This window comes from Xenopus tropicalis, chromosome 8 (genome assembly GCF_000004195.4).
Source record: "Xenopus tropicalis strain Nigerian chromosome 8, UCB_Xtro_10.0, whole genome shotgun sequence".
In the NCBI taxonomy this organism is placed as follows: Eukaryota; Metazoa; Chordata; class Amphibia; order Anura; family Pipidae; genus Xenopus; species Xenopus tropicalis.
In genome coordinates, this window is record NC_030684.2 from 36,758,192 (window position 1) to 36,777,037 (window position 18,846).

The following is an 18,846-nucleotide window of genomic DNA, read 5'->3' on the forward strand; positions in this document are numbered from 1 at the left end:
CTCCCCTTGTTCAGTAGAATGAATGTGCCATAACCTAGCTATGTCACCATACAGACAGACATGGACTGCGTTCTCCTTTTATACCCGGTTGTTGCCCCAGTGTATTAAGATTGCACTAAAAATGCAATAAACATGTTCAGTTTCCCCCCCTCCTCCTCTCTGTGGGATTGTCGTGACTACCTAAGAATGTAAGCCATTATGTCTGTTTATTTCCCCTCCCCATGTATATTATTTCGAGGGGCCGCATTCCATAGCTCCCCCCACACCAGTGTAGGAAATCTCTGGGCAATTAGCCGGCCTGGCAGGAAGCGCGTTGGTCTAACAAACAATACAGTGTTTATTTATATAGGGAGAGCAAGAAGGAGACAGAAATCCAGGGAACAATGCATGTGACTGTCACACCTAGAGGATTATGGGAGTTTGGCTCAGGACACAGGCTAGTAAATGCAAGATACTGTCTATGAAGTAGTTGAACTACAAATGAATATGAGAGGTACATGCTCTGAAATATGTGCAAGCTCTAAAAACAATGCAAATATAAAATTGATGACAACATCTGTACTTCTAAAATGTATGCATTGACCTAATAAAAACAAAGCATCTGATCATAGTATATCAAATATCCAGCAAGAAAAGGAAAAGCTCATTAACTAAAAAGAAACATTGTAATTATGTGTCTACAAATTTAAGCTTACCACAAACCAGATGACCCCCAATCCACCACCCTTCTGCATACAATCTGTGTGCAATTTGTACACATAAGTTTATTGGCAAACTGTACCAATTGGACAGTTTCCATGGGTCCAACTAAGAACTTTGGCCATTTGCACTTCTCTTTTGGACAGCTCTTCATCAGCTGACTGAACAGTAAATTTTAAGGTTTTAAAATAACTGAACAGGGTCCCACACACAGCTTAGTTTAGGCTACTGTAACGTGTGTGTTTGGGAGGGTTTGGTTGGGTTGGTTTTATGCTGATCATACCTCAGCAAATGTACATTTAGACAGTGATAAACAAACTGACCCAGCCCTAGGAATATTCATTACATGGAAGAATTTGGCATAGAGAATTGTCAAGAAATGCATTTACTTTAAAAAAGGATGGCACTCTAAATTGTAAAGGCGGCCATACACATTCAGATTTTACAAACAGTTGTACTTTTAAATGCAACAATCTAAAACTAACATTCAGACTGAAATTGTATGATAAAGCCCTAAAAATAACAAATCAGAAGATGTTCTGAACATGAAATAGTTGCCAGACACCAATCGTACAAAAGTGACTTACACAATACATGTGCAGATTTTATCGTCTCCTCCAGGTATGTCAATCACAACAATGAACTATAACTACTACATAAGGAGGTCATACACGGTAAAATTTGCTTCTTTGGTGCCAAACAAGCAAATCTTGGGTGGGCGATATTGTACTAATGCGATCGTTTGGTCCTAGGTTAAAATGATCGCATTGTAATGAAGGGTATAGGAGAGAGAACTGCATGAATGAGCTGATGTGGTCCCCGATCAGATGGAAAATATAGCCTGTTCGATTGAAGTCTGGCCAATTTTTGCCCAGATATTGGTTGGGGAGGCCTGTTGGAGGGCCCATACATTGGCAGATTAGCTACCCCAGTGCTGTCCAACTTGCGGCCCGCGACCCCCCTCTGTGTTGCCCCACACCTGTCTGGCTGCTTTGATGGCTTACCTTTGTGTAAGCTTTAAATGGTATCAGTACTGGCCCCCTACATGGTTAACACCTTAGATTCAGGCTGTAAACCCCCTGTATTGTTTAAATATGTAATCTCCTGTGTTGTTCACATCTTTTAATCCCAACATTGTTCACCTGTTCACACCTCAGACTGTAGGAGCAGTAGAAACCCAAAAATAAACCCTGCACACTATAAAAAGAAATATACTGAGGTGGTACTGCAATTAAATTTTTTTTTAATATATAGTTATTGTGCAGACTGTAGGAGCAGTGGCAGCATTGTGTCACTGTAGGCTGCCTGTGTGTGCCATACTCTGTCTGCCCTATGCTGCCTGTGTGTGCCATACACACAGGCAGGGTAGGGAAGGCAGAGTATTGCACACATAGGCAGGGTAGGGAAGGCAGAGTATGGCGCACACAGGCAGGGTAGGGAAGGCAGAGTACGGCAAAAACAGGCAGGGTAGGAAAGGCAGAGTATGACAGGTTTTTGCTGTACTACCACCATTAATATGGCTATGGTCATGCGATAACATGGGTGTGGTTTCAAGTGGGTGTGGTTTTAAATAAGGGAGTGGTCAAAACTAGCTTCCATTATCGGCCCTCCACCACGGAGGCCGGAAAAATTCTGGCCCTCGGTGCTACAGAAGTTGGACAGCACTGAGCTACCTAGTCGGTCTTAAGGACCTTTAGGCCACCTGATACACATTTGAACACTGCCCTAGACCCTGAATAAACAATATAGTAATACGAGTAGAAGCCAGTCTCACACAAGAAACGTTTATTTGGTGCACAAAACAAACAATCATAGATTTGGCCAAAATTAAAAAAGAAATTAACCATACCAAAAGGACAGAAGTACCCTGAGCTTCCAAACACATTTCATGCCACTGGACTCTATCAGAAGAGGTGTCGCCTGGCTTCTCCTACATTGTTTCAGAAGCCAAAATCAGCAGGTCAGAGATAATAAATAGCCAAACACATAAGGATTTATCAAAACATGTTCATCTAGAAATTTGTCTAGTTGCCAATTTGGAGTCAGGAAAGATTCCTTTTTCCCCTTCTCCTGAAAATCTTGGTGAGTAATAGAAGCTAAAGCAGAAATTTAGGGTTGAACTCGATAGACAAATTTCTTAATTGTGTTAATAAATTTATAACCCCTAGTGACCTAACAGCTGACTGGAACCTTTTGGCATATAAATATTAGTTATAAAGCGAATAGAGGAGGCAAATTTGGAGACCTTTTTTGAACCACCTACTCACCCACATATGCCCACTCAAACTTGATGCGAAGTAAAACTGCCTCTTTATTGGAACATGTTTGGTGAAACGGATTCAATGGAACAGTGTATAACATTGGTCAAAATAGTAAAGTAAGCACCATTGCACACCTGCTACTTCCCACACAGTACCTACTTCTCTTATCTTTTGTTTCTATAGTACTGTCCTATCATTCCTAGTACTTCAGGTCACAAGGCATGTTCATTGTGCATCCCCAGGGTGCAGAGAACTGGAACACCTATGCCATGACATTCCTTCAAAAAGCCAAAATCCATAAGATAAATGAAAATAGCTTATATTATTTTCTGGGTTTTCCCTTTAAAATATTCATGGTTATAAGCCGTTAGGCCACATGAAAAACACATCAGAGCTGTTCTGTTATGGATACAGATGACATTTTTTTCTTGATCTCTATTCATAAGACATACAAGAACCCACTTTGTATTAAGACATATATACTTGAGCATATACACTGCTGTCCCTTATGAAAGCTCCTGTAGGAGCTGAAACGTCGGACTAATAAAGAACCTCACTTTTCTACAAACCATTTGATGCTTTTGGTGTGAAATCTCCTGTGAGTGCCGTTCTATTCCGTTTCTTTACTTGTGCATATATATACAGACTAGTGGTACTGAATGTTTACATTACAGGCTGGCATGCATATTCTAGTCAATGTACATCTCACTTCAGTCGAGTTCCATTTTTAAACCAGAACACCTGCAATGCAGGTAAAGAAACAGCAGCTACTGCCACAAACGGGAAGCAAGGAGTCCTCTCTGGATACCCTGGGGCTGTCATATTTTCTTTCGTACCACAGACAAACATCAAGTCACTGTGAAGCCCAGTTTTTGATATGGGAGCACACAGTGCCCTTAAGCACAGTTGCAGTAGGGTTTTTTTGACAGCTGTAGTGCTAAAAATATGGATATTTCTAGAAGTGGGAAAAACTATCATGACCTGTGGTTAACAAGGAACAAGGTTTTCCCAGTGCTTATTGAATAACCTATTTTTTACACTTAAAGATATTCTGTTGTTTGGTGGATTCTTTCAGTCAAGTATAAAGTACCAGAATTAAATAAGTATTCACAGATACAATTCAGGGCCGACAAAATTTATTTGAAGCTTGTTGAGACCTTAAGATCATATGATGCAGTATCTGGCTATTGTGCTTAAATTTGATTTAGTATAAGGACAAATCTTTTGTGAAGGATTAATTATTCAGCTAATTGCTAAGACCATGGAATTAGTGCATTCTGAATTAAAGCAGATTATTGTACAAATGCTGCAGAATATGTTGGTGTTTTATAACTATGTGCACTGAATCTAGGATTCGGCCAAGATTCACCCTTTTTCAGCAGGATTTGTCACTGAAATCTCAAAAGACAAAGCCAATATTTTCTGATAATACTACTCATCGCTGACGTATTGATCTGTCTGTACAAGGTGCCAGCTTCTGCATGAAAAATATTTAAAAAAAAAAAAAAAGTGTGAGCCACCAAAGATCAGACATGTTTAGAAGCCAAGTGGATGTGTCATTCGGGAGCTGCCTGAGTTTAAGATATTTGGGGGTGTGAGAACCTTTAATCTGGATCCAGGCTCAGTATATTACAGTAAGCAAGAGAACCTTCTAAATTCATTGCGAACTCAGACATCTCCCTTCACGCTCATAAATGTGAACACACACTTAAAGGAGAATGAAACCCTAAAAATTAATAGGGCTAAAAATGCCATATTTTATATACTATACTTTCTGCACCAGCCTAAAGTTTCAGCATCTTAATAGCAGTAATGATCCAGGAATTCAATTTGTCACGGGAGCTCCCCATCCCCACCTTCAAAGGTGCCCAGTAAAAACGTTCTATCCTGTCCAATCGATGAGGCGACCAATATCTTAGGGTATTGCCGACACTGGTCGCCCCATCCACCCTCCATACACACTCCGAATATTGTACGAAACTTCATTTTGTACAATATTATTGGTGCATGTATGGCCACCTTTAGAATCCCTCGACTTGTTCCTTTGTGAAGTGATGCATTCTAGAACTTCCTCTGCTTTTGATAGTGGGTTGTACACAAACTCTCTGAAAAGCAGAGGGACTTCAAGTCCCAAAATGCATCTCTTCAAAATGAATCAAGGTGAGGGAGGGGATGCATGACTCTGGGAGCCTAAGAAGGTTGGAAAAGGTTCAGGAGTCAGAGAGAGGCAGAAAATGGTTTTGAGAGACACAATCATTGTTTCCTTTTAACCTATGGAATCAGGTTTTTCTTTGTAAAAATTAAGAAACAAAAATTAGGGATGCACCAAACCCGCAAATCCATGGTAAGGGATTTGGCCGAATACTGAACCAGATCTGAATCCTAATTAGCACGTGCTAATTAGGACCCGAAAGGGTTAAATATCACTGCGTGCAGCAAATCAGCAAATCGGAAAAGGCTGAATAACGTATCGAATCCTGGATTCGTTGCATGCCTAAAAAAAATACATTTATATTAAAGGTTTGTGCACCTTATTTAAATAAACCCAACTAAATGTGTTCTCTTTAAAAATAATACACCCAGACTAGGGTAGGGTTGCCTTTTAATAAAAAACAGAATGGACCTGATTTTTATTAAGTTCCAAGGCCACAGGGGTGTCAGACATAAGGCCTGTGGACTGACTGAAACCTTCTCCTAACTTGCTTAAGGGACCTAGTACTGCACAAAAGGTCTGTTGGAAATGTCTTACGTCACAATAAAGTTTGACATGGCTGCCACAAAACATTTATATATTTAGGACATGTTATGATGATAATATGTGTAAGGTAAACACATAGATATCAATATATAAACAACAGCTTACAGATGGATGTAACACATATTCTGACTGCAACACATGTGCTAAAGTACAGCTGCCTCCATTCACCACACGATGGCAGGGAAGGATTTCTTAGAACAATGTGTACTGATCGAAACAGAGGCATGGAGATAATTAAAAGGGGAAGGAAAGTCTCAAGTCTTTCACTTGCCAAATGTTAGGCACCCACAGTGATTGTAATTACTTGATATCCTGGGCTGGTGCTCCTGTTTGAGAGAGCATCACAGTGCGATACTCTTCTTGCTTTATCTTTCTTCGTGTGGGTACGCTTAAGGGCTCTGGCACACGGGGAGATTAGTCGCCCGCTACAAATCTCCCTGTCCACGGGCGACTAATCTCCCCGAACTACCATCCCACTGGTGAAAATGTAAGTCGCCAGTGGGATGACACACGCTGCGCAGACGATTTCGGCAAATCGCCGAAAATGCCTCGCGAGGCAACTTCGTCGATTTGCCGAAATCGCCTGCTTTGGCGATTTGCTGAAATCGTGCCGCTGTATGTGCCATCCCACCGACGACTTACATCGTCGCTGGTGGGATGGCAACTCGGGTAGATTAATCGTCCGCGAACAGGGAGATTTGTCACGGGCGACTAATCTCCCCGTGTGCCAGAGCCCTAAGGACCAAGAAGGCAGCACCTTTTCTCTCTCATTCTCTATAGTAGGATGATAAAAGGTTTATTACCTCCTGACAATCATTCTGAGGATCTTGTAAGAGCCCTTGATTAAGATCAAAGCTTCCTGGCGGGAGCCATACAGAGGAGTGCCATTTATATTCACCAGTTCATCCCCGACTTCCATCTTCTCACACATTGATGCTTTCCCTCCATTTTCAATCTGGAAAGATAAAAGTATACAATAAAACCTTAACCCTTTCATTATACAGTATAAAACACACACCCACATATATAGTAAATCTCAAATATATGGTCCTCTTGCCATGTTACAGAATTCATTCATATCATATAGAGTGGTGCGACACTCGACCCCTCTGGCCTGCCGGGTATACCGAGGACAATTTGACACGGCTCTCTTAATTAGTTGCTATTAGTATTATAGGCATCTAAATTCTCTGCTGACCTGCAGCTTGCTATGGATATTCTCTGCATGCAGCTCAAGTGAGGGCTTGTTTTCTGCAGACTCTTATGACAATTATTTCAGTCAATATAAGCAAAATAACAATTCACACTCATGCATAATAGCCTAACATTCTATATTATTATCTCCTAACTTTATATTACCCATAGCCGGTCAAGTAATATTGGCACCAAAGGCCTTGCAATCCCCCACAGAAGATCACTCGTAAACCAAATGCAACCCCAACCCCACCACCAGCCCACAGCCCACTGATTTCCTATTCCTCCATGAACCCCCCCCCCCCCCCCATCTGCCCCTTGGTCCACACAGTCTCTTCTTCCCACACTGTTATCTCCTGTCAAATTGATGTAAGGGTGCAAACAGGGATAGAACTAGGGGTAGGCAACACACCTTGTTCCCAATGCGCGTGCTTATCTTGCCTACCCCTGGTGCTCTCCCTGTTTGAACCCTTAACATACACAAGCTATTATATACAGTATACAAGTTTTCTCTGTAGCACTTGGCTATAAGTGGGTCACTGGGCCTATCCAAAAAGGGTTCTGTACTTCACAGAAGTATTTATAAATATCAAAAGTGCTTGTTTGCAAGGACTATTGTTTTGGTGGTACCACCAGCCTTTTTAATAAAGTGCTCGAGAATGACTGGTATTACAGCAAAAATATTAGTCCAAGCAATAATGCATGGTGTCCTATGAAGTGGCCATCTCTCTTGTTTTTCTACAATTTCATTTTTCAATAATACATATGGGTGGAGAGGACATAGTGTTTGTTTTAGCTAACACTGATAATGAAATGTTAGCACAGTGGTCTACTCTATGTAGAAAGCTTTAACCAATGACAATAAACCAAGTCCATTGTAAATATAAATATACAGTAAAAGATAAACTGTTTCCTGTTAACTATTTCAGGAAGATGAGAGGCAGACTCCCTTAATGAAAGGCAAACTACCTTAAGATGGTATAAATAAAAATGTATGTTTAAAGAAAAATCATCGCTTTAGGGGGAAAAATGGGGTATTCACTAATCTACAAATAAGTTACACATCAGTAAAAAGGTTACAAATGAAGCTGGAAAATAATTGCTATTCGACACCAAAGCTCAGTATGGTTTATTTGAGTTTTAAATAGTGCACTTCCAGCTAATATATTTAGCTGTAGTCTTTTGGTGCCAGTTTATATGTATACTCCTAATGCAACAAATACACATTCTCTTTCTGCTGTGTATTGTGAAATTAGTTTGCTCACATGATATTCAGTGTACAGATGTGTGGGCGACGCCAACTCTAACAGTGTAACATTATTCACTGTATAATGGCCCTTTAATAAAGTGGAATGCTAGGAGGCGAGCCTCAAAATTCCACTTCTAGGCTTGAATGATTTCTAAACTTAAACCCAAATTATCTTCCTGTTTTCCTTCAAATCCTAAATTCCACTGCCACATTACTTTGGAGCAGGCCATCAGAAAAGAACTGGTTGAATCAAAAGAGCCAGAAAGTTACGGCTTGTAAGACTGTCCCCCAGAAATTTACTGTAACTCTGTAAGGTGATTTAGTAATGGAGAATACAGTATTAGGCTATCCTAGCTATTTATCAGAACACTAGAATAAATATCCCTGGCCTATGAAATAACTTTAATCATCGATCATATTTTGTTATAGGTTATTTACACAAATAGTCCATAAATAGTTCCCTAGATTATGAAAGGTGTTAGAGGTATCAGATCTATTAATGTTGTTGACTAGAAAGCTAAACAGCCAAGCCACCTCCCATACTATTCAACAGTCATTTTAAGGCATAAATCCACCCTGTGTGTACAATGACATGCATATTGTATTCCTATCATGGTCGTATGGGGGCAAATCAGCAATACGTTAGCCAGAAGAATGGCAAAAAAAGTGCAATGTGTGACATTAGTCTTATACAGAAAACCCTCAGGATCCAAGCATTTTGCATTACAGATTACATGTTGCTTAATTTGAAATTCAATGTGCTCTCATTACTTCTTTGGTTGCTGCCACAACCTTTTTTTTCAGCTCCCATATGCCTCCTATTGTTCTATAATCCAAAACAAGAAGCCATAGGGGGATGAGTTTGTGAAGCAGGGGCTTAGTTAGCAAAATGATGCTTCACAGGGAACTTTCCATAGCAACTCCCTGCATCTTCTTATTCACTATGAAGAGGGAAACACAAAAAAGTGGTGCCATGAGTATTCTGGCAGCAAGCACAGTTTTGCGCTGGCCCTTGGAACAGCCAATATACTGCCCAAATAGCATCTTGACAAAAATAACCTTACATATAGTTTATCTTGCCATTCTGTTGCCCCTACTTCATGAGGCACTTCATATGACCACTGGGAGTAAAATTTGATTGGAGTTTACTTTTCAATAGTTTTAATTAACAAAACAAGAAACATGACCTCACTTACTAAGAAATAAATACAATATTGAGATAAAGAACTATGCGCACATTTTATATGGGACATAATTTGCTTAAAAAATGCATTCTCCACCCCCAGGGTGTATTAATTAATAGATGGCATTTTGGATGCATCAATAAACCTTGTACCCTGGGGAGCCTAATTACTAAGAATGAGTTTAACTTTTAACTTGTGCGGGACATTAAAGGCATGCCATGCATTCTCTGAATAGCAAGATATTAATTTAGATCATTCATAAAGATGTAAGGCACACTGAATGTAATGCTTACACATTATTTCCCATTGCATGTCAAACTTTAAAGGCAGTCTTATGGCTTCCTTTGACCTGAATAGGGAACATCTTAACGTTACCAGCATTTGCAGGCATTTCACATTCTAATAAAATGGGCCTGCAGGGGGCAGTATGTGCACTTTCCAGCTACTGAAAAGCACATTCTATTAACTTTAGGGCTTGTGTCCTCCTCTGACTGAATAGTTCATAAAAGTGACATGCCTCAAGTTAGGGGACTTGAGAGACTTTTTAGCCAGCAGATGAGGAGAAAGGCAGGCAGGCCCAAATCAAGCCTGTAATATCCAATAGGAGGACACTTTGGGCCCTGGGACATATTTGGCTTTCTAAAAAAACAAACAAACAAAAAAAAAAAAAACGTTGTCTGTGGTACCTGACCAGAACAGAAATCAAAAACTTTAAGATAATATTGTTTTGAAAGACCATGTGATTGATTGATCCACACCAGTCCACTCACTTAGTATTCATCTCCAAATTTCTACCAGGAATAATTCTCCACCATTATTAAATACACATTTCCTGCCAATGTACGTCTCCATTGTTTGCTCTATTGCCATGTCTATCCAGAACACATAGCTGGGAGAGGTGGTCTCTGCTCAGAAACACTTAGGCAGGCAGGCTAAGATGTGCCAAATATTTTAAAGCTAAAACATGAGTAGCTCCCATGCATCATCATCACAGAAATGATTCACTAAAAATAGGGAAACGGCATATTTCTAAGGGTTTGTATTACCTTTCACCAAAAGAATGATTTTACACAAAGTATTATTGTGGCAGTTAAAGTGCCAATTATGGTGCATTTCAAATTTGTTTGTATTTTTCTCTGTATCATATGTGCCATCTAGTGGCACTATGCAAAATCATTTGTTACAGGATGACAGATTACATAGACCTATACCAACATATCTATACACTCACTAAACCATATATACCAACATCAATACTAAGGGCCACATTTACTAATCCACGAATGCTCCGTGCGTATTTTCGGCAACTTTTTCGTACCTTGCACAACTTTTTCGTACTTGTCGTGCTGAGTACGAAAGTTTCGGATTTATTCAAGCTTCTTTATCGTGACTTTCCTTGGGCCAGGTCGGAGCTGCAGAGTGCCATTGAGCCCTATGGGAGACTTTCCTTGGGCCAGGTTGGAGCTGCAGAGTGCCATTGAGCCCTATGGGAGACTTTCCTTGGGCCAGGTTGGAGCTGCAGAGTGCCATTGAGCCCTATGGGAGACTTTCCTTGGGCCGGGTTGGAGCTGCAGAGTGCCATTGAGCCCTATGGGAGACTTTCCTTGGGCCAGGTCGGAGCTGCAGAGTGCCATTGAGCCCTATGGGAGACTTTCCTTGGGCCGGGTTGGAGCTGCAGAGTGCCATTGAGCCCTATGGGAGACTTTCCTTGGGCCGGGTTGGAGCTGCAGAGTGCCATTGATTCCTATGGGAGGCTTCCAAAATCATGCACAGAAAGATCAAAGTCGGAAAAGTTTTCCCGCTGTTTACAATCATTCGGTTTCAGATCGCCAATACGATATTATCGTGACTAATACAATTTTTTTCCTGATTTTTGTGATCTTCAGAAATAGCCTTGGATTCTATGCTTGTTCAATAAATCATCCAAGTCCATCCTAAAGGCATTAACAGAATCTGCCATTACAACATCACTAGGAAGGGCATTCCCCAACCTCACTGCCCACACTGTGAAAACCCCCATGTTTCTTCAAATGGAAGCTCAGTTCCTCTAATCTAAAGGGAGGCCCCTGGTGCGTTAATGGGGATAAAAGCACATCCCCTATCTGCCTATAATCCCCTCTAATGTACTTGTACAGAGTAATCATGTCCCCTCGCAACCACCTTTTTCCAGAGAAAACAACCCCAACCCTTTTTTATAATAAATATATTACATAACTTTTACACTTTGTTAATGTGGGGCATCCTTGTGTTCCCAAATTAATTGCTTTCTAACCTGTTAACTAGTCAGGAATGTGCCATTAAAGAGGCCTTTATACCAAAAGAAAATGTATCAATACAGCAGTTTCCTGCCATTGAATTATCTGTAACCCATAAACATAGAATCGAATGTCAGCCCTCACTAATTTGAATGTGAGCACTGACTACTATCTATAGCATGCAAAAGGTTTATTACTTGCCTGCAAAATAATTACAATAATTGTTTTTTATTTTATTAAATATATGGTCTTTACAATGCATCATATATTGAATTTAATGAAACAAAAGGAGGACACCAGTGGTGTAAATAGATACTGGGTCTCAAATCAAATCTTTAGGGTCCTTCTCGCTCTCTATAGAAGATGACCTGGTTTCCATACATATATTCAAGATGCAATCAATGAAAAGCCATTACAGGTCCATCTATATCTCTTTGACATCCCCAGCAGACGCTGCAGTTGCTGCCTTTTTTTTACGCCTTTGGTGGCTACAAACTACCTCTACTGAGCAGTAATCACCTGGTCTATTTGGACAGTCACTGTCTAATAATAAATAGTTACGCCTATCCTTTGAAGTAGGCATTTGCCTCATTATGGCCAACAGGTCAAACAATGTACTTGTAGGAAAGCTTGCTCACTAACATCAGCAGATGGCAACAGAGCCCATTATAAAGTTCAGCAACTGGAAAAGCAAGATTTTAGTGATGCTGTATAAGCTGTACTTCTCTTTTATTTGTGGTTGCTTTTCATGTTTTCATTATAACACATTAAAGGGACAGTGACACTAAAATAGCAGCTGTAATTACATGACAGAACCTGTTGAAGCATTTGCAGAATTTGGTGAAGATATGTCTTACTGTTTCTCTCTATGTTGGGGAAGCTATTCTCCCACATTTACTCCCACAAGGAGTAAGTTAAAATCATTGGGAAGGGTTAAAAGGTTACACCCTTGTACACCCTGTGTATAGCCTCCATTTAAAGTAGCAGTATCCCCCTTTTCAACATTATTTCAATTGAATAGGGTTTGTGTGAAACGTTTTGCCTATTGGTTTAATTACAAAACAGGGTAAAATCTGACATTGAAATTAAAATGAACATTCTACTTCCTAACAAATTGGAAGTCTACTGAGAAGCCCTTGTATAATGAGCTGTTCCTTATCTACAGACCACAGGTAGAGGAATGAAGGGACTTCTCTGTGGACGGCTGATTTTTATTGTGCAGTTTCAGATTTTGCCCTCTTTAGTGCACAATGTTTAAAAACAATAGGCATATTGTTGAGTACAGTAAAAGCCCTTTTCATTGAACTCATGTTGAAAAAGGAGTATATTTTGTAAAGCTAAGCTAATATTTCAACATTTTCTTAATAACCTTAAGGGCGAAGACACACAGAGCTACTTAGTAGTAGCTACTTGTCACGGCTACTAAACCCTATAAGGGTTGTGACACATGGGGAGATTAGTTGCACCGCAACAAATCTCCATTGTTGCGGGCGATTAATCTCCCTGCAATGCCATCCCACCGGCTAGAATGTAAATCGCTGGTGGGATGGCATACGCGGTGCCGTGATTTGCCGAAGTTGCCTTAAGGGGAAACTTTGTCAAATCGCGGTGCGACTAATCTCCCCGTGTACCCCTGCCCTAAGGGTGAAGACACACAGAACTACTAGTAGCAGCTACTTTTTCATGGCTACTAAACACCAGAAAATACCCTGCCATAGACATGCTAAAACACATGTAGAGACAATTTTTAGTAAATAATCAGCATTGTCTGTTTTACAGTGACTCTATTTCCCACAAATCCAGGTGTCGTATTCCCTGCCCACAATTAAAAATTACATTCAGTGCAATGGGGAAATCGCAGTGACTTCCCGATCAGTGGGTTTTACTTTCAGCAATTCCAATAGATTTGAATGACAATGCTTTATTTGTAAAATCACTAGAAAAAGGGTCTCATAGTGATTCGTTGTGATAAGCGGTTTGAAATAGTATCGTCGGTTTAGGTACTGGGGATTTATATTCTTCTCGACTTGTCGCCGAAACATTTTTTTAAAAATCGCAGCGACTAATGTCTCCATGGGACATTGGCCTAAGAGCAGCCATTCAGAGGAGAAAAGGCACAGGTTAGATAGCAGATAACAGATCCCCAACTTTTTTAACCCATGAGCAACATTTTAATGAAAAAAAAGCTGTGGTACAACACAAGCACAAAAACTTTCATAGTAGGTAACCAATAAGGACTCAGATTGGTTAATTAATACCCCAATGTGGACTGGCAGACTACTCGGGACTCTGTTTAGCAGTATACTTTATGCCTCCAAAACTTGCCTCCAAGTGAGAAATTCAAAAATGGGCACAAACTTTGAGGCCACTGGATGCAACATAAAAGGGGTTGGTGAGCAACATGTTCCTCGCAAGCCACTTGTTGGGGGTCACTGCTATAGAGTCGATACCAAACGAGCGGATTTTACAGTGTATGGCGACTTTAAGGGGCTGATTTACTAACCCACGAATCCGACCCGAATTGGAAAAGTTCTGACTTGAAAACGAACATTTTGCGACTTTTTCTGCGTCTTTACGAATTTTTTGTTACCAATACGATTTTTGCGTAAAATCGCCCGATTTTTTCGTAGCGTTAAAACTTACGCGAAAAGTTGCGCCTTTTTCGTAGCGTTAAAACTTAAAAGGTGCAAAGTTTTGCGTAAGTTTTAACGCTACGAAAAATCGCCAGATTTTACGCAACTTTCGTAATGGCTACGAAAAACTCGCGTTTTTACGCAAAAATCGTATTGGTAACGAAAAATTCGTAAAGACGCCGAAAAAATCGCTAAAAATCCGAAAAAAATCGCAAAATACCGATCATTACGAAAAAAACGCAATCGGACTCATTTCGACCCGTTCGTGGGTTAGTAAATGTGCCCCTTAGAGTTTCCCATGACTTTTCGCTATGTGATTAACTCTCATACAGCCCTTGCATCCTAATATGTTACACAACCCCCAGCGATTATAATTACCTACCTTAAACTCTGGGTCAGTGCTTCCATCATCTAAATATCACTCTACCCCAGAGTACAGTTCTTTTAGCACCATGCCATCATTTCCTGAAAGGGCCTATGGGGTCTCAGATTTCATTTTAATTTGTACTATGCTGGTATGGGATCAGTTATCTGTAAACCCATTATCCAGTTTGAACTACAGATTTCCTATAGAATCAATTATAGGCAAACAATTCTAATTTTTAAAAGCGATTACCTTTTTCTCTCTAATAACAAAACACTACCTTGTATTTGACCCCCAACTAAGGTATAATTAATATTGGCGGCAAAACAATCCTATTAGCTTTAATTTATATTTAAATTATTTCCTTAGCAGACTTAAGGTTTGAAGATCCAAATTACATAAAGACCCCTTATCCAGAAAGCCCCAGCCCCAAGCATTCTGCATAACAGTTCACATACCATGGCTGTGTTCCTAGATCAAAGCAAGGGACCAGGCATTTTTCAGAGAAAAGCAGAGTAGTACTGAAGGAAATATACCTAGGGGCTGATTTACTTACCCACGAACGGGTCGAATGGAGTCCGATTGCGTTTTTTTCGTAATGATCGGTATTTTGCGATTTTTTCGTATGTTTTGCGATTTTATCGGATTCTTTACGAATTTTTCGTTACCAATACGATTTTTGCGTAAAAACGCGAGTTTTCGTATGCATTACGAAAGTTGCGCAAAAAGTTGCGAATTTTTCGTAGCGTTAAGTTTTAACGCTACGAAAAATGCGCAACTTTTCGTTTTCAAGTCGGAACTTTTCCAATTCGGGTCGGATTCGTGGGTTAGTAAATCAGCCCCCTAGTGTTGATGTGATATTTAGCAAAGAAGAGCCTTTAAAGGAGAAGGAAAGTCATTTTGGCATTTTACTGCCAATAGATTTACCCTAGATGCTCCCTCTGTTTGTTTAAGAAAGCAGCTGCCATTTTAGATGGTCTCTGTAGCTTACTGCTGCAGCTCTAGCCGTTGGTAGCAAAGATCACACATTCTGATGGAAGGGGGAGTGAATTCTTATGCATTCTTATAGGAGGGGGGAGCAGAAGGGAGAGAACTGTGCAGGCCCCGGGAATAAAGGATTTTTCTAAGAAAGGAAGTCGGATACCAAAGAAAATGTTTACAAAAAAAAAAAAGGTACAAGAAATCCAGTGTTTCTTTTTATAGAGGACTCAGTGCAGCTTTTCTGCAAGTGCGTATGGCTGTATTTACATAGACCTTTCTGATAAAGCTTACTTAGTTCTTACCTTTCCTTCTCCTTTGCAATTATAATCCCTAAGGGTGCTTTACCTTGTCCTTAAAAATCACTAATAATAAATTAATAATTATTCTAAAAATTACACTTGCTTTTAGTATGCTTTATTTTGGGGGTTTACTTCCCCATCGAGGAAAGGATGACAAATGAGCTGCCCTCCCTGCTGCCGCTGACATACCCCTCCCAGCTTCATCAGGTAGCAAAATTATTTAGAAACAGCTGCAGGCAAAGAGTCATAAAAATGAACTCTCACATGCTAAATATACTGCACATTTATGGGAAAACAGTCACACATCAGATGCAGGCAAGTGATCTATGTATTTCGGCGGTAAATGTTATATATGTGTGTGTGTGCGTGTGTCTAGGAAACACATAAATACATATATTTCTTATTATTACAGGCACGCTCTCAGCTCTTTCATGGGAACAGTATTACAAATGCAGGATTTATAGTTATATGGGAATTGAATGCTGGAAAAGGATTTGCTGTGTGGTCAGAGGAACTCTGCTTGCCGAAATTCCTCAATTCCCGATTGCATCCGAGAGGCACTATGAAGGGGGTAGAGTGCGATGCGGGGGGATCAGTTTTAAAAGGACCTTTACACCCAGACAGCATTTCCTGCTTCACGACATAACCCCTCTCCTATTGTGTTTATTTTTGTTGAAGAACAAATTAGAAAACTGTGTGCCCGGCGCCCCCACCCCCCCACCATATAACTTCAAACATAGGCGCATAGAGATTTTACAGAACATACCTATTACTTCAGTCAGTTTTATAAAGGGAAACCAAGGTGTTCTTGCATTTTAAAGACAATACAAACCCACAGATATTTTATTTACATTCTGCTTTTCAAGGCATCTGCTTGACACTTGGATGCTGGGTGTGCACTACAAGAAGTTGGTAATTTACCCAAATAAACCAAAAATGTACCAACTAATGTTGGAATCCCAGTGCAAATACTCATTCAGCCAGCCCTATACCTGGCCATGTCCACATGTATACTTGTAAGGAATTATATATTAAACCAAAATCAGTTACTTATATATGGATTTAAAGGGAAAAAATTGCCACACATGGCTTTTTGAAAACAAATTGATTAAATTCTTTACGTACTTCAATTATTGCTTGTCAGATTTTTTGTTTAAAAGGGTGTAAATTTTTTTTGAATAGGGAAAACTGAATTATAAGCAACTTTACAATATACATGTGCCACATAGAGCTAAACAATGGGTTTCAGAGAGGATCTAAGCCCACTCTGGCCTTAATGCTCAGGTAAAGAGATTACTGGCATTACCTGATATGGCAAGCAGTAATAGACAATTTCAGCATTTTAACCACCACTGTTTCCAGGTAAGGCAGGGATCCTCAACCTTTCCTACTCGTGAGCCACAGTCAAATGTAAAAAGACTTGGGGAGCAACACAAGCACCATAAAAGTTCATGGAGGTGCCAAATAAGGGCTAAGATTGGCTATTAGGCAGCCTCTATGTACACTATCAGCTTACAGGAGGCTTTATTTGGTAGGAAATCTTGTTTTTATTCAACTAAAACGTGCCCCCAAGTCAGGAATTCAAAAATAACTACTTGGTTTGGGGGCACTGAGAGCAACATCCAAGGGGTTGGTGAGCAACATGTTGCTAAAAGCATTTCCATACAGCAGTCACTAGGCCAGCGAAATATCTAGGAAGTATCAGCGGCGTAAATAGCAGGACCTCACGGGGCTTTAACGTCTAGTACTGTTGGGGCGGGTGGGTGGCTAGCGGAGCCTACAGGTGCATAGTTATGTCACAGGAATGTATGATATTTTTGTTTTAAATCCCTGTAGTATTTCTGGGGGCCAGTGGGTTCCATTGAACACAATAGGCTGGGTGCGGCTTTGTTTAGACAAAGATAAAAGATGGCTGAATACAGCAAATCTGATAAACATGCTGCAATAAAAACTAGGACTTATACAAAAATCAGGAATGTAAAACCTGTGGCCCTCTGGCTATGCTCACATTACAAAACCCATCAGCAGCCCAACAGCAGGTTCAGATTCAAGGGGCCCACATCAGAAAGTGAAAATATTTGTTCTATTAGTGACTGGGACTCATTTATAAACACTGGGCAAGTTTGCCCCGGGCAGTAACCCATAGTAACCAATCAGTAATTTGCTTTTTTTCAGCCAGCTGCGGGTAGAACGAATGCAACAATTTGATTGGCTGCCATGGGTTAGTGCCCATGGACAATTTTGCCCAGTGTTGATAAATGACCCCTGTACATGTCTAGCAGGTGCAAATACTTCTAGGCAGAAACTGCCCTATTTTACATGAGAAACATTTTCATCCTATAAACTGTGCAGAGAGCTAATTTTACAAAATTAAAAAATACAAAGCCGGTGATTATTTGTCAACAATAAATTTTGTGAATGTGAATTACTCCTTTAAATGACCTTTCCATATATCCAACTGCCCTAATTACCCCAATCCTTTCACTTTACCTCATCAGAAGTTTGTATATATACACATCAGAATGCGCTTGTAAATATGCAGAATAAAATGTTTGTTAAAAATGAATATTTACCTTGTCCAACAGCAGGACAGATGGAATGTCTTATACCTGTGGGTTTTATTCAGCTCTGTGTGCTACACTGTCCCTATGCTGCCGGATGAAATCTTGGTGTGGCAAAGCCCCAGCTAGGAGTGGGGGGTTTATTATAGAAGGGTGGGGACTCATCCCACCACAGCCATCAAAATATGCGAAGGGACAAGAAATCTTTTGTATGCCAGGGTAAGGAGTTTAGGACATCAGCCAGAGAGAAAAAGGCGAGTGCTAGAAATGGCAAGAAACAAAATAAAGATCATCTTTATGTAAATGATATACACAATGTGATGAACAATTATGCTACGGGCTGTGGCCTAACAATCAATCATCTCATAACAACAGATGACCTGGGCATCATGCCACCCAAACTACTAG

The 18,846-nt window shown here is 40.2% G+C and overlaps 1 protein-coding gene across 2 annotated transcripts in view; it reads right to left on the bottom strand.

The window, feature by feature from the left end:
• Positions 1 to 18,846, bottom strand: part of shroom4 (shroom family member 4) — a 69,465-nt gene that overhangs the window by 33,246 nt on the left and 17,373 nt on the right. Inside the window, exons 2-3 of one of the 2 annotated variants that reach the window (XM_031890597.1) lie at positions 18,451 to 18,699; positions 6,522 to 6,673 (exon numbers count right to left, since the gene is read on the bottom strand). In XM_031890597.1, the coding sequence (XP_031746457.1) occupies positions 6,522 to 6,649 (128 nt within the window). In that variant the 5' untranslated portion in view covers positions 6,650 to 6,673; positions 18,451 to 18,699. 2 annotated transcript variants of the gene reach the window in all.